The sequence below is a fragment of the Lepisosteus oculatus genome, chromosome 9 (genome assembly GCF_040954835.1).
Source record: "Lepisosteus oculatus isolate fLepOcu1 chromosome 9, fLepOcu1.hap2, whole genome shotgun sequence".
In the NCBI taxonomy this organism is placed as follows: domain Eukaryota; kingdom Metazoa; phylum Chordata; class Actinopteri; order Semionotiformes; family Lepisosteidae; genus Lepisosteus; species Lepisosteus oculatus.
In genome coordinates, this window is record NC_090704.1 from 40,021,823 (window position 1) to 40,034,066 (window position 12,244).

At 37.2% G+C, this 12,244-nt stretch overlaps 2 protein-coding genes across 3 annotated transcripts in view; one reads left to right on the forward strand and one right to left on the reverse strand.

Moving 5' to 3' along the window:
* Positions 1-784: 784 nt before the first annotated feature.
* Positions 785-4,983, reverse strand: LOC102686220 (somatostatin receptor type 2-like). Its single transcript, XM_015355978.2, has one exon. It carries the CDS (start codon positions 4,246-4,248, stop codon positions 3,205-3,207), a length of 1,044 nt encoding a protein of 347 aa, XP_015211464.1. The 5' UTR covers positions 4,249-4,983; the 3' UTR covers positions 785-3,204.
* A 5,906-nt stretch (positions 4,984-10,889) lies between these two features.
* LOC102686427 (zinc transporter ZIP11) overlaps positions 10,890-12,244 on the forward strand; it is a 180,929-nt gene continuing 179,574 nt past the window's right edge. For both annotated transcript variants that reach the window (XM_015356759.2, XM_006635397.3), the window contains exon 1: positions 10,890-10,969. The gene's annotated coding sequence lies outside the window, so the exon portion shown is untranslated. The remainder of the gene's footprint in view (positions 10,970-12,244) is intronic.

The following is a 12,244-nucleotide window of genomic DNA, read 5'->3' on the forward strand; positions in this document are numbered from 1 at the left end:
CTTAGGCCCTATGTCACCATTTGCCAATGTTTTGTGACCCTATAGGGTTAGTAACACTGTCATCATATTTTGGAATGGGACATATAAATCTGGATTCTTTTATTTCCTGGCCTTTTCTCATTACATTATCTAATAATTTGTCACAAACCGCACACGAGCACTTAGATGTCACCGCATTGACCAATGACCCACAAGCACCTCTTACCGTAGACTTTCACGCACTAATCAATCAATTATCATTCCACACGATCTTCCCTATTTAAACCTTCTCACTCCACTCAGTCTCCGCTCAATATTGAGGGTCCCTCTCACGAGCTCAACCTTCATCCAACCTTTTTGGAAAGACACTTTCATCTGATCGACTTTTTGGCTCTCGAAACTCTTGCACTTTACCCAGACTACGGCTTCTTTTAAAGTTTTTGGACTTGGATACTTTTGGTATTAAACAGAACATTTCCAGAAAAGACCTTTCTCATGGTCCAAACCAGCAGCTTTGCTACAATTCCTGACATCATTACCTGATTAGACAACCTGTACTCAAAATATAGACTTCTTAAAGTACTTATAGACTAGGTTTTAACCACTGGAAATAACTAAAATACATGCCTTTAACATTTGTGAAGGTTCTGCAATTTACTTTTTTGTCTAATAATTATATTGATAATTATGTGCCTTTAATTGCACTGTAACTTTACTTTACCATTTTCATTGTTTTTTTCATTACAGAGGCACTGTAGGATTCAAGGATTGTGAAAGTGGTATGATTAAAAAAGCAACACACACCTGGAGTTTATTAGTAATTTTAATGTATTTAAAGTTTATACCTACATATGCATTCACAGGAGAACATTTGCACTGTATTTAGAAGTTATAATAATAATCCAATTACCTTAAATCAACAGCTGTACTTGTTTCTATAACAAGTTATCACTTTTTAGATTTAGGATCTGTAACATCATCTGATTTAAAACGCTGTGCAGAAGTTATCTGCTCTATTTACTTTTAATACAAAACGTCCTTCACATTTTAAAACTAGACATTATAGGAATCAGTTCAAGTAAGGGATCAGTTTGAGAAACACATACAGCAAAGAGGCAAATCACCACTAAGTCATTAATGCATTAAGTTGACTAATGTGTTTTCATGGTTTTTTTATTTTATTTATTGGGCACTTAAATTAAAAATATTTTTTCTTAAACTCTGTCCTGAAAGACACATCTGTTGAAGACATTAATAAAGAGGTAAGAACCTATAATTTAGAGGTGTTTTCATGTCATCTAGTGAGAATTGAAAAAGTGAGCTCTAAACATTCACATTTGAACAGCTGAAATGAAATAGGACAGCAAGTAAGAACATAGGTAATGAAAATTAATTTGAAAATATTTACATTTTTAAGTCTATTTTACTTTTAAAGCTTACCAGAAAAAAAGCAATGGACTAGTAGAACCATAATTAAAAAGAAATTAAATATATGTGTCCAATAACTAAAAGGTACAAAAATGTATCTTGATTTTTTTATGAGAATTTGTATTCTTTCTATGTTGCAAGAAAAGTTCTCTCTGTAAGGGTAAAATCTGTCTGCTTTTTACAGCTGATAAATCTGAGACATTGACTCCAAATAAGAAATATCTTAAACTGATAATGACGGTATAACTCTGGAAAGAGGTCATTTAAACTCACAAATGCATTTTTAGTTTAATGACCCAAGCACATTACAGTAGACTCTGAACACAAGCTTTAATGACTTGGTCTATTAGTTTGATGAAATAAAAATGATTCATATTTCCATCAGTCCAAAACCTGAACTAATTTCAAGTGCGGAGTAAATCTAACAGACATACAGTACTTCTTACACCATATTTTGATTTAAAAAAAAAACACAGCCTCATAAACATTGCATTTGGTTAGTCATTTCTGTTACTTTCATAACATGTGAAATAACAAGTAATCAAATTGGCCTAGCTGCTTACAGACAAAAAATGTAACATTGAAAAATAAGTAGAGAATAAAATAAAACAGATTATTTGATTATGAAAAGCTATAAAAATTTGGGGAATATTACCAGGAATTTCAAAGACAGACACAGTCCCTAAACATAGGATTGTGGGTCTGCATTCCCACTACAGACACTACTATTTTATCTTTGAGCAAGGTGGTTAACCCAGTTTCTCCAGTCCACCAGCATTGTTAGGGTTAAATTGGCACCTGGCTAGCTTCATTTCCGGGCTTGTAGTGATGCATGCCTCATCCACATAGTTCTTCATACTGTAAGTCAGATCAAGCACTGAACCGAGGAGCCAGTAGAATTGAGTAAAGACTTTATTTTTTTCTTAGGGAGCACCCTAATAGTGATATCTTTAACCCTGAGTTCCATGTCCTGCTCTCCCATTGCATGTGCACAGGCAACCTGAATGTTGCTAGAGAAGGTGATTTCAGGAATGTATGCAATATGTGCCTGAAAAAGCATGTCATTTGCTTAAGAAGTGACCATGTAAGTGTATGGATGGATGTATGGCAAACAAGGCAGGATTAAAGAAAACATCTTCTAGAACCAGAGAATATGCAGAGACCATATCTTGACTTTTCTTTGTCTTATTTATCCCGAGAGTGCTACAGTATTGTGAACATCTTTCTTATTGTATCCATTTCATATGCTGCCATCACTCATATTCCCTTGTTGCTCAGTTGCTGGCTTCTGAAAGACAGATGGGGAGCAGGAAAGCTGGCATGCCAAGTAATTTGCAGTGTTGGTGAAGTAATGACGCCCTTAACGAGGCATTTCTGTAAATGTTCTTTTTTGTGTTAATACTGAAACTTGTTTTGCTTATTTTTTTCTTTCTGTGTTTCAGATACATAAATTGATGTGAATTAATAATACAAATGCAGCTAATGTGACACTTTGCAGTATGAGACTAAATACAGCATAATAATACTAAAACATAAAAATAAAATTTAATGTCTGTTGATTACAGCATATCATTATTCACATGGATTGTTAGTTACAAAGCCCTTTCAAATGAAGTCTGGGAAAAGGAGTTTCAAAATGTAAAACAAATAGTTTTAGCATTAATACAGACGTACAAAAAGGCCAAACTTTGGAAGTGAGTCAAAGGGGAATACTAAAAAGATTATAGGAAATATAATCCAAACCAAAGCTGGTGTCTGTGCATTCTCAAAAGAGCTCAATGTTGCAGGAGCAATTATCTACACCATACTGATCATCTCCATTCCACTCAAGTCATGCAAGTCATAGCCATCGGCATTGGTGTCAAAATGGAGACTTTGGGATCTTTTCTTGGGACACAGAAGTGTGTGAAAGTGTTTCCTGAATTTTTCAGAGAGACAGGCATACAGTATGGGGTTAGCACAGCTCCAGGAGTAAGACAGAAGCACAACAAATTCAAAACCCTTTGCAAAGGCTGGTGTTAAATCTTCTGGATGCCGGAGGAAATAGAAATTGAAAACATAGAAAGGCAACCAGCATATAGCAAAGACCAACACCACAGCAACAACCATCTTGGTTAGTTTTTTTTCTAGGCGCTGGGTCTCCCTATTCTGAAATCTACTGATGCCAGACTTTAAATTGACCAGCATTGAAGCATAACATGCTGTCATGACAATAAAAGGTAAAGCAAAGCCAAGAGTAAATGTGTAGATAATGAAGGTTAACCACCACATGTCAAACGACCCCGGGGGATTTAAAGAACACGTACTGCCTATCACTGTGAAATGGACCGCCATGGGTAGAACAGGCAACAGGGAGAAAAACCACAGAAAGACACTGATCATCTTGGCTCTCCTTGGGGTACACCATTTGGAGAACCTGATGGGATTGACCACTGCCATGTAGCGGTCAATACTCATGAAGGTCAAGCAGAATACACTGGTAAACTGGTTGATCCCATCGAGAATCATAACTAGCTTGCATGCCAAGTCGCCAAACACCCAGCGTTGATGGAAATTCTGCAGTGCTATAAAGGGCATCCCCACCATAAACAAGCCATCTGCCAAAGCCAGATTGAAGATGTAAACTGTGGTGGCTGATTCCATCTTGTCCAATTTCAATATGGTAATGATCACCAGGGAGTTCCCAGCAAGTCCCACGACGCAAACGCCCAGGTAGAGGACAGCCATCAGTGCGTCAAACAGGCAGGTCTGAGGGCCGCTGTCACCGTGGAGGGGATCGCTCGAAGAGTCGAAATGAAACGGGCTATTCTGATCAGTCACTGATGTGTACAAGGATTCCATTTTGATTTTAATCCAGGCTTTTTATTTTTAAAATAAATGTGGTGAAAATGTGTGTCACAAAATGAAAACAGAAGCAGGAGTGGTCCTGTGCTTCTTATAGTACCTTATGTCACTGGTATTCCATGGTTTGGAATCACAATGTTCAAACAAAAAATATAAAAAGCACTTCATAACAACCTGTTAGGTCACTCTCCTATCCAAAACACTATAGCTGCTTCCAAGTCAAGTGCACATATACCAGCAAAAATGCAATGTTTACATTAATAGAAATAGGTTTAAAAAAGAGAAAAGTACTCCATTGATGAACAACTTTGTTTCTCCAACAGGATTTTTCCTTGTAATCTGAGAGGTCTTTATTCTCCAGAAAATGTAAGGTCAAAAATCCCCCCAAAAAGGAGTCTTTTACAGTCCTGATATAATTGATCTTTCACTTATCATTTTAATTTGACAGAAATTCAAAACATCCAGTCTTCTTCTCAGTCCCTTGTCAGTGCTACTGGCTGCAATGATTCCACAGCTCCCAGCTCACGCTGCTTCAAAAGTGCAGATGGTTCTGGCTATTCCAAAACTTTTGTTTCTGTAATCAAACATTCTCGTCGAAGTGGTTTTCCAGCTTTTTTTTCTACGCATAGTCCTGCTGTGAGTAAAAAGCAAAGCTGTGCAGCAGAGGAGCAGCTGCAGAGTACTCTATTGCCGTCCTTTGACAAACATAGCTCTTCAAAGGATGGTCCTTTACCTCTGGCTTTGAATTTATTCAAAAGTAATCTGTAAATAATGGCATAACTGCTCAGTTCTGTGAATTTCTAAAGCAAAAACAGACCAATACAAAGAAGCCCTCAGCCCCTATTGCCTCGGTCGGGCATCATTGACGTAAGTATACAGACGAAACACACTGGTACACTGTAAACATTACAACATACCTTTGTTATCATAAAATTAAACTGTCTGAACTAAAAAGATGACCAATTAAAGTCCCTATATAAAAAATACGGAAAAATTTATAGGACTTTTAAATAGTCCAACATTCCTACAGAAATAGTCATTCTTCCCTGTGGAACACACTTTTATGACTCCCTGTAAATTCCACGATGTGCTTTGTGTGGTCTTGCATGCAGCTCTGGCTTTCAAAAGACACCCTTATGTTTGTTATTCTAGATCTGTCAGGGGTCTTGTATAAATAAAGTATCCTGCAAGGCATGAACTGTTTTAGTGTCCCAGAGTGCCAGCCCTGCTTTGGCAGGAAATGATTACTCTGACACCTCAACACTAAACCATCCAGCCCTCTTTAAGGCTTTTTGCAGCTGTAGTCCTGACACTACTTTTACTGGGCATACATATTGCTGATGGATTTCTTGAAGTTACCACCCTTTTCCCCTGTGAATTATTTTTAAAATTCAGGATTTCTAGATTTTCTTCTAAAGCAATGACCTTCCCTTGCTGGTGGTGTTGTAAGAGGTGTTACAAGGAGGTAGGCTGAATGAGCTGTTGGTCATGGCAAACAGCAAATGTCCCACTATTAGACTTTCACTATATTGCAGCTGTAATGTAATGCAAAAGACCAGGTTTTATGGTCAGCATGAAGCACACACCCCTTTGAGACAGACATCTTGTGAGCCCATGTTTGTGTTTTTCAAAGAAGAGGAACATTAAAATCCAGTTTTCAATCCTCCTAACCAAAATAAGGGTTTTTATGGAGATGATGTACCGTGAAAGGTGCTAGATGAAATAAAGGTTGTAACTGTGATTATAGTAACAGAATAAGGAGATTGTGAAGGAGCCGCCAAGCTGTTCCCACCCATCCATTCAACTTGTTTCACATGCCACAACTTCCACAGTGTCCGAAAGAAACCAGCTAACCCTGAGCTCACAGAACTCCACTGGAGTGAATGCTTTTACTTTTTTAGCAACACTGGACTCTTATTTTTAACTCATTCGGCATTCCACTGTAGTGAGTAGAAATAAATTCTGAATATGACATTTTAAAATTCCAGACTTTTCCAGCCATTGATTTGCCAGTCCTAAGGAGCTTAACATACATTTACAGACAACACAGCATTATCATGTTCTACTGATGTTTTAAAATAACTTTCCTTTTAAAAGGTGTTGTATCCAGATCTACTGTAGGTGTAAATTGAAGAAGAAGCATGATTCACATTATACCTCTGAAAGGTACAGACTGGTTGCCTTCTTGCAGACTCAAGAGATTTACTAATGAACAAATCACAGTTGTGTGATTATACAAAGTCTTTCTCCAGCTGTTCTGTGCAACAGAAGAGATACACTTCAAAGAGTCTTATCAGTGTTAGTGGCAGGTTAATAATATTCCATACGTATATCCTTATGGATAAATTAATTTTGAAAATGCTATACAAGTCAGTATTCTTCCCTAGTGACTGTTGGTTACTGGCTTATGTTAATATAGAAGTTAGCAATTATTAAAAGATAATTCTTTACAGAGTTTAAGCAGGGCTTAATGGTTGTACAAACTGAGCACCATAAACACATTAGCTTCAGAAACCATGGTTCTAGAATACATAATGTGGAAACTAGTGAGGCTTAATGAGGTAAAGTCGTCTCACAGCTCTGTACATTACAAGATTTGTGGCTTGAAATATTTCTTGTTTCAGTGTGGTGAAAGCACCAGGTTTCTAAAACAGTAACTTAATCATACTAGCTGGTTGATGGCAGTTTTTGTGTTTATTCAGGCTTGAAACCTCATGATCAATAGACAGGGCTGTAGATGTCAGCACAGAAATCCATACAGATTCACATGAAACCAAGTGCAAAATGAGAAAATCACTTTTGCATTTTATGTCAAGTAAACCTATTGCAGTCTATATTCTGATTTATTACAAAAATAATTTAATTATTATGGACCATGCATTTTTGGTAAATTTTCTGAAAAGCTGTGAAAAAAGCTACATACATTATTACAAACAGAAGAGCTGAATTTACAATTCACAAGATCTTATCAGCAACAGCTATGAACAAGTGTATTTGATCAAAATATTATAGGAATGACATAATTCTGTGTTGTATATTCCAGGCTGAATGAATTCAAGGTGTATCTTAGTTCCAGCCTTAATTTGTGTTAAACTGCTGCTTGCCAAACCCGGCTTTGGAGAGGATTGGGAATATCTGCTGGAGAGTAAAAGATGGGTTGAAATTGAAGGGAGCCTGTACAATCAGGACAACATTGACGTTTCAGTGACACAAAGTGTCCAATTTACTGCTTCACCCATACTGCATGTCAGGCAGGCATTCCAACAAGATCTGCTGATAGATGGCTCTAGTGGTCCACTTATTGTCTGCAGGGGATGAACCGGTCAGTTCCTCCATTGATGAAAGCTGTCTCTATTGCTGTGTATCATGGTTGAAGGATAGTGAAGACAAAAGCTAATTTCTCAGAAGTGGCTCTTGTTACAGTGCAAATGTCTTGTACAGCCTGCTACCTTGCCACATGTATCTTGGAAACCAATGTTAGATATCATCCGTTTTGTATTATACAATACCAAAGATACATTATGCACAAATCAACCCAATTGGTTAGTACACCCATGAGTCATATGTTCTCTATGTCCTTGACAAATAATACATTATTTAATTAGTATGCTAAAGGTTTCGAGAACATGATACTGATAAAACATTACAGGGAGTATCTTTGTGAAATCAGCCTGATGTCTTTTAGGCAAAGTCATGGGTCTTCATGAGGTGGCTTAACAGATGTTGTTAGTGAAAAATGCATTAACCAAGCGACCATGAGTCTGGATGACTCAGAGGCATGGCAGGGGATGTCAGAATAAAGAACACCTTGTCAATACCTAGTAAGTGATGCAGTTACAAGAAAAAAGACATGTTGGCCTGTGTGAAGCAAGTCATGATACGTTCTCAATCAATGGGGAGTACAGCTAGGTTCTCTTCTTCCTCAATCAAACATTGATCCAGCCATGTTCTGTCATTCACAACTAAATGTGGCTGTTTTTATCTACCAATACAATCTACAAGGACCTTCCAAATTTAGATAACGTTCTAATTCTTTCCACTTTTATCACAGGGCTTGAGACATGGTAGTAACACCTTTTAACTCCATTACTTATTGGATCAAGTCCTTTCAAATGCCAACAGTGTGAATTTACACAGTGGATTATGACATTTTCTTGAAAATAAAACTTTTTGTCCTTGTAAACCCAGAGAGTCTCTAGGTCCTACTAGGTCCTGGTCCTTCTCTCACATGGTTACAACCTGTGATCAAATCCGTGATCACAGAGCTTAACCTCTTTTCGGATGGTCACATTTACTGTTTGAACTTCTAAGGAGGTCTGACTGCCTACTTTGTTAAGGGAGCGATGCATTTCTGCCTTCACTGGCTGCCCTCCAGGCTCGATGCCCTCATTAAATCTCTGTCCGAGAGAAAGAAAATTATTATTTTTTATACTCAAAAACATAGTTCTTTTCTTTATTTCCTTTCTTCACACATTCTGAAATCCTAAATTATCCACTCCTTATCACAGCTATGCCTTTTTAGATCTTCTTAACATGCTGTGCTCACAGTACACAGTGACGCTTCAGTTTCACAGATACACTGTATGCCTTTGGAAAACAAGGACACTAATATATAAAATTAGGACAAAACACCAACTGCAGCAGAGACAAAACATGACTAAAAACTGCACCGAAGAGCCCCAGTCAAGGTGAAACTAGTCTGTACAAAATAAATGTGACTGCTTATTTGTTAATGGGACGACTGAACAATATAATAGAATCAGTTTACTTTTTTAACTTTGGGACTAAGCAATTAAATGAAATTTTCTGGACAGCATGTTGGCACATTGGTTTGCATTGCTGCCTTGCAGCCCTTGAGCCCAGGCATACTATCTGTCTGTGTGGAATCTTTATGTTCTAGTCATGCTCGCACGCTCTGGTTTCCTCCCACAGTCCAAAGACATACCTGTACTAGTAGATGAGTTGGCTTCTGGGAAATTTAGCCTTGCTGTAAGAGTGTTTGTGTGTGTCTGTCCTGTGATGGACTGGTGCACCGGCCAGAATGTATTCCGCTTTCAGCTCATTGCTTGCTGGGATAGACTTTGGCTCTCTTGCAACCCTGAATTAAAAGGAGCAGTTACTACAAACGGATGGATGAGTGTTTACATATATACATACCTTCCTCTATAGTTTTTGAATTTTGAATATGGAAACTAATAGCCTGTATTAACCATTTGGTATAAGATAAATGTAGTTTATATTCTAGTCTCCTCTCTGTATGAAATAACAGTTTAAAATAAATGCTGATAAAAAGGATCACCTGTGCTCCAACAGAGGCGGACAAAACATTAACTTCTCCCTGCTGTTAAGAATCACAGTACACTACACAATTCTTTCTTAAAAGCAGTTGGACAGCAAGCCCTGGAAATGAACGACAGCTTTGCCAATGTAAACCCGTTTAGGGTTTTGACATTTATTAATTAATGTATTTTGTCCTTGGAGCAGATGACTAAAGCAAGCTCTCCTATTCGCCAGTAGTTTATCTGTCATCTTGATATTCCTGCTCCAGCTTTCCTTTTAAGAAGATAGTATTACCCATTAATAATCTTTCCTTAGCATAATAAAACTTACTTACAGTATGACGTGCTGTACCAACCAATACCACCGCCCCCGACATCCTGTTAATTTTAGTTTTAATCTGAATTTTATTCTAATGGTTTGAGAATTCGTTTTTCTTCTGAATCCTGGGAAACGAATTTCTTAATTAAGACCGTTTCCAGTTTAGTTCAGTTTCGTATATCTACAGTGTAACATTTAGCACAATCAAATGGAGAAAGTAATTCAGAACATCTTATAGGAAAGCTCACTAACTCTGGGAAATTCCGCAAAAATACGTTAAATGTATTGTATTAGCAAAGAGCACTCCACAGATTCGGTATCGTCAACTTTAGGGATCTTGATACGATTACCGGAAAACACTTTCCTAAAAAATGCATGCAGACAACATCTGAGAACAACAACAACAACAACAACAACAACAAAATAAACCCAACTCATGTCCTAAAATGTTTAATTGTCGAAAATAACCACCCAGCTTTATTCAGGTAAACAATTTTTTGTAAGTGTTTTGAAATGTTTACTTTTCGGTAATTTCTAGTTGGAAGTCATTCTTGGACCGTAAGCGTTAAGTCTACATTTCAGTAATTGTGTGTGCTTAGGACGATGACGTAAATCAGAACACACCTTTGTAATTGATGTCACAGGTAACTCTTAAACATGTCTTTAATTTAGAGGTCTCAACATACCATTCTTGATTAAAGGGAAAAGCAAAAGGTGGTTTTTAGATTGACGCATATATGGAAAGTTATCGCCTATAATTGTGTTTTGCAGAGAAACAAGCGTGGTTTTACTTTTTACATTCCACATAGTATGAAATTAAATACAGAATTTTGAAAATAGATCAAACCGTTAATGTCTCGCCGCTGTTAAGAACCATACTACACTACATACAGTTATTATTTTATCAGAGAATAGTTGGACACCAAGTCCTGGAAATTTCGGAATGAATGGCGGCTCTTACCACCAGTAGAATTAAAGGAAAAGCTTATTGCTGAGTCGCGCTACATTAGCAGCCAGTAGCAGTTCGAGATGGGCGGTATTTGGAGGGTTTCGGAGACACGTGTACAGAGAAACAGGAAGTGAGTGCAGTGGACTTTCAGTTGGTGAATGGTTCATTACAGTAAGTGCTTATTGTGTTTTTTTTCTGTTTAAATGTATTAAAGGTCACATTAAAGCGTTGACACATTGCACATTGTTTATGGCGTATGTTTTTCCTAAGCATTTTCAGTCTAACATTGCCCCCCTGGAGTGCGTTTAAATCCAGGTAACAACCTGCTTGCACATTTAAGTATTTTAAACTTAAACAATTAGTGGCGAAGTGTATGATTCGATAAGCATTCAGCTGTGTTGTGGGCTTTCTAAAAATGAGATAAGTTATTACAGATCACCTGAATGCAAAACAATACACCACCTGTTTGAAAAATGAACTGGTTTTCAGAATACGGGTTTGAGCAGAAGTTTGGATCTGTTTTCATGTATCCTCACATTTCATTCAGCTCCTTATGGTCTATCATCTGTAAAGAATTAAAAGTACGAGGAAAACGGGACGCTTGCGGCACTATCAAATATGTATTTGTTAAGCTGTTAAATATTAATCAGGGTCCCAGATAAAACCACACTTGTGCATTTTTAAGTGAATAACCTGTAAGGAGCACACTAATTGTACTAAATGTGGCTTAAAGTCTGTTTCACAGTTGCAGAGCAGAGAAACAGGATCTGTGGGCTTTCAGACAGGACAAAGGGAACTTGTACAGCAGGAAAGCTGCATCATTTAACACTTTTGTTTCATGTTGACATTGTGTTCCTTTTGTTCATTAGTGACTAGATCAACATCTTAGCCTTCCCTGCCCTGACTAGAAGTCAGACTTGTTCAGCACTATGTTTATTTTAGGTGAAGGATGTTAATACTGCTTATTAAGTATTCTTTTCCAGAGTAGACCTTGTATATTTCTGTTTGATATCTTCGATTATTTTATCTGATAAGTTGTTTGTGTCCAACATGATATCTGGTTTCTTTCCCTAAATTGGGTTCTTTTGCATTTTTTGTGTCTTACTAATAAACGTTTAAAGAATTATAAAAAAACAGTTTTCTTTATTAACAAATTAGGTTCTTGTGAAACAAGAGGAAATCTGCCAGAAACCAAACATGACCTGCAGCATTCACTTCATGAATTCCGATCTTAGAAGGGCAGAGTTTGTATCATTAGAGGAGAAAAGAATGAAGAAATTCAAACTGCCAAATACCGTCCAGATTTAAAGAACATGATTTTTTATAATGCAAGAATGTATAGTGATTCACAGTAGATGTAGATTTCATTTCTAAAGAAATCTGTTAGGACTGCCAGATGTTTTGTAATGAATTGTACACAGTTGGCTGCACTGTGCACAAATATTC

Excerpts from the sequence above, each read along its gene's own strand:
- LOC102686220 (XM_015355978.2), bottom strand. The coding sequence starts at position 4,248 with ATGGAATCCTTGTACACATCAGTGACTGATCAGAATAGCCCGTTTCAT.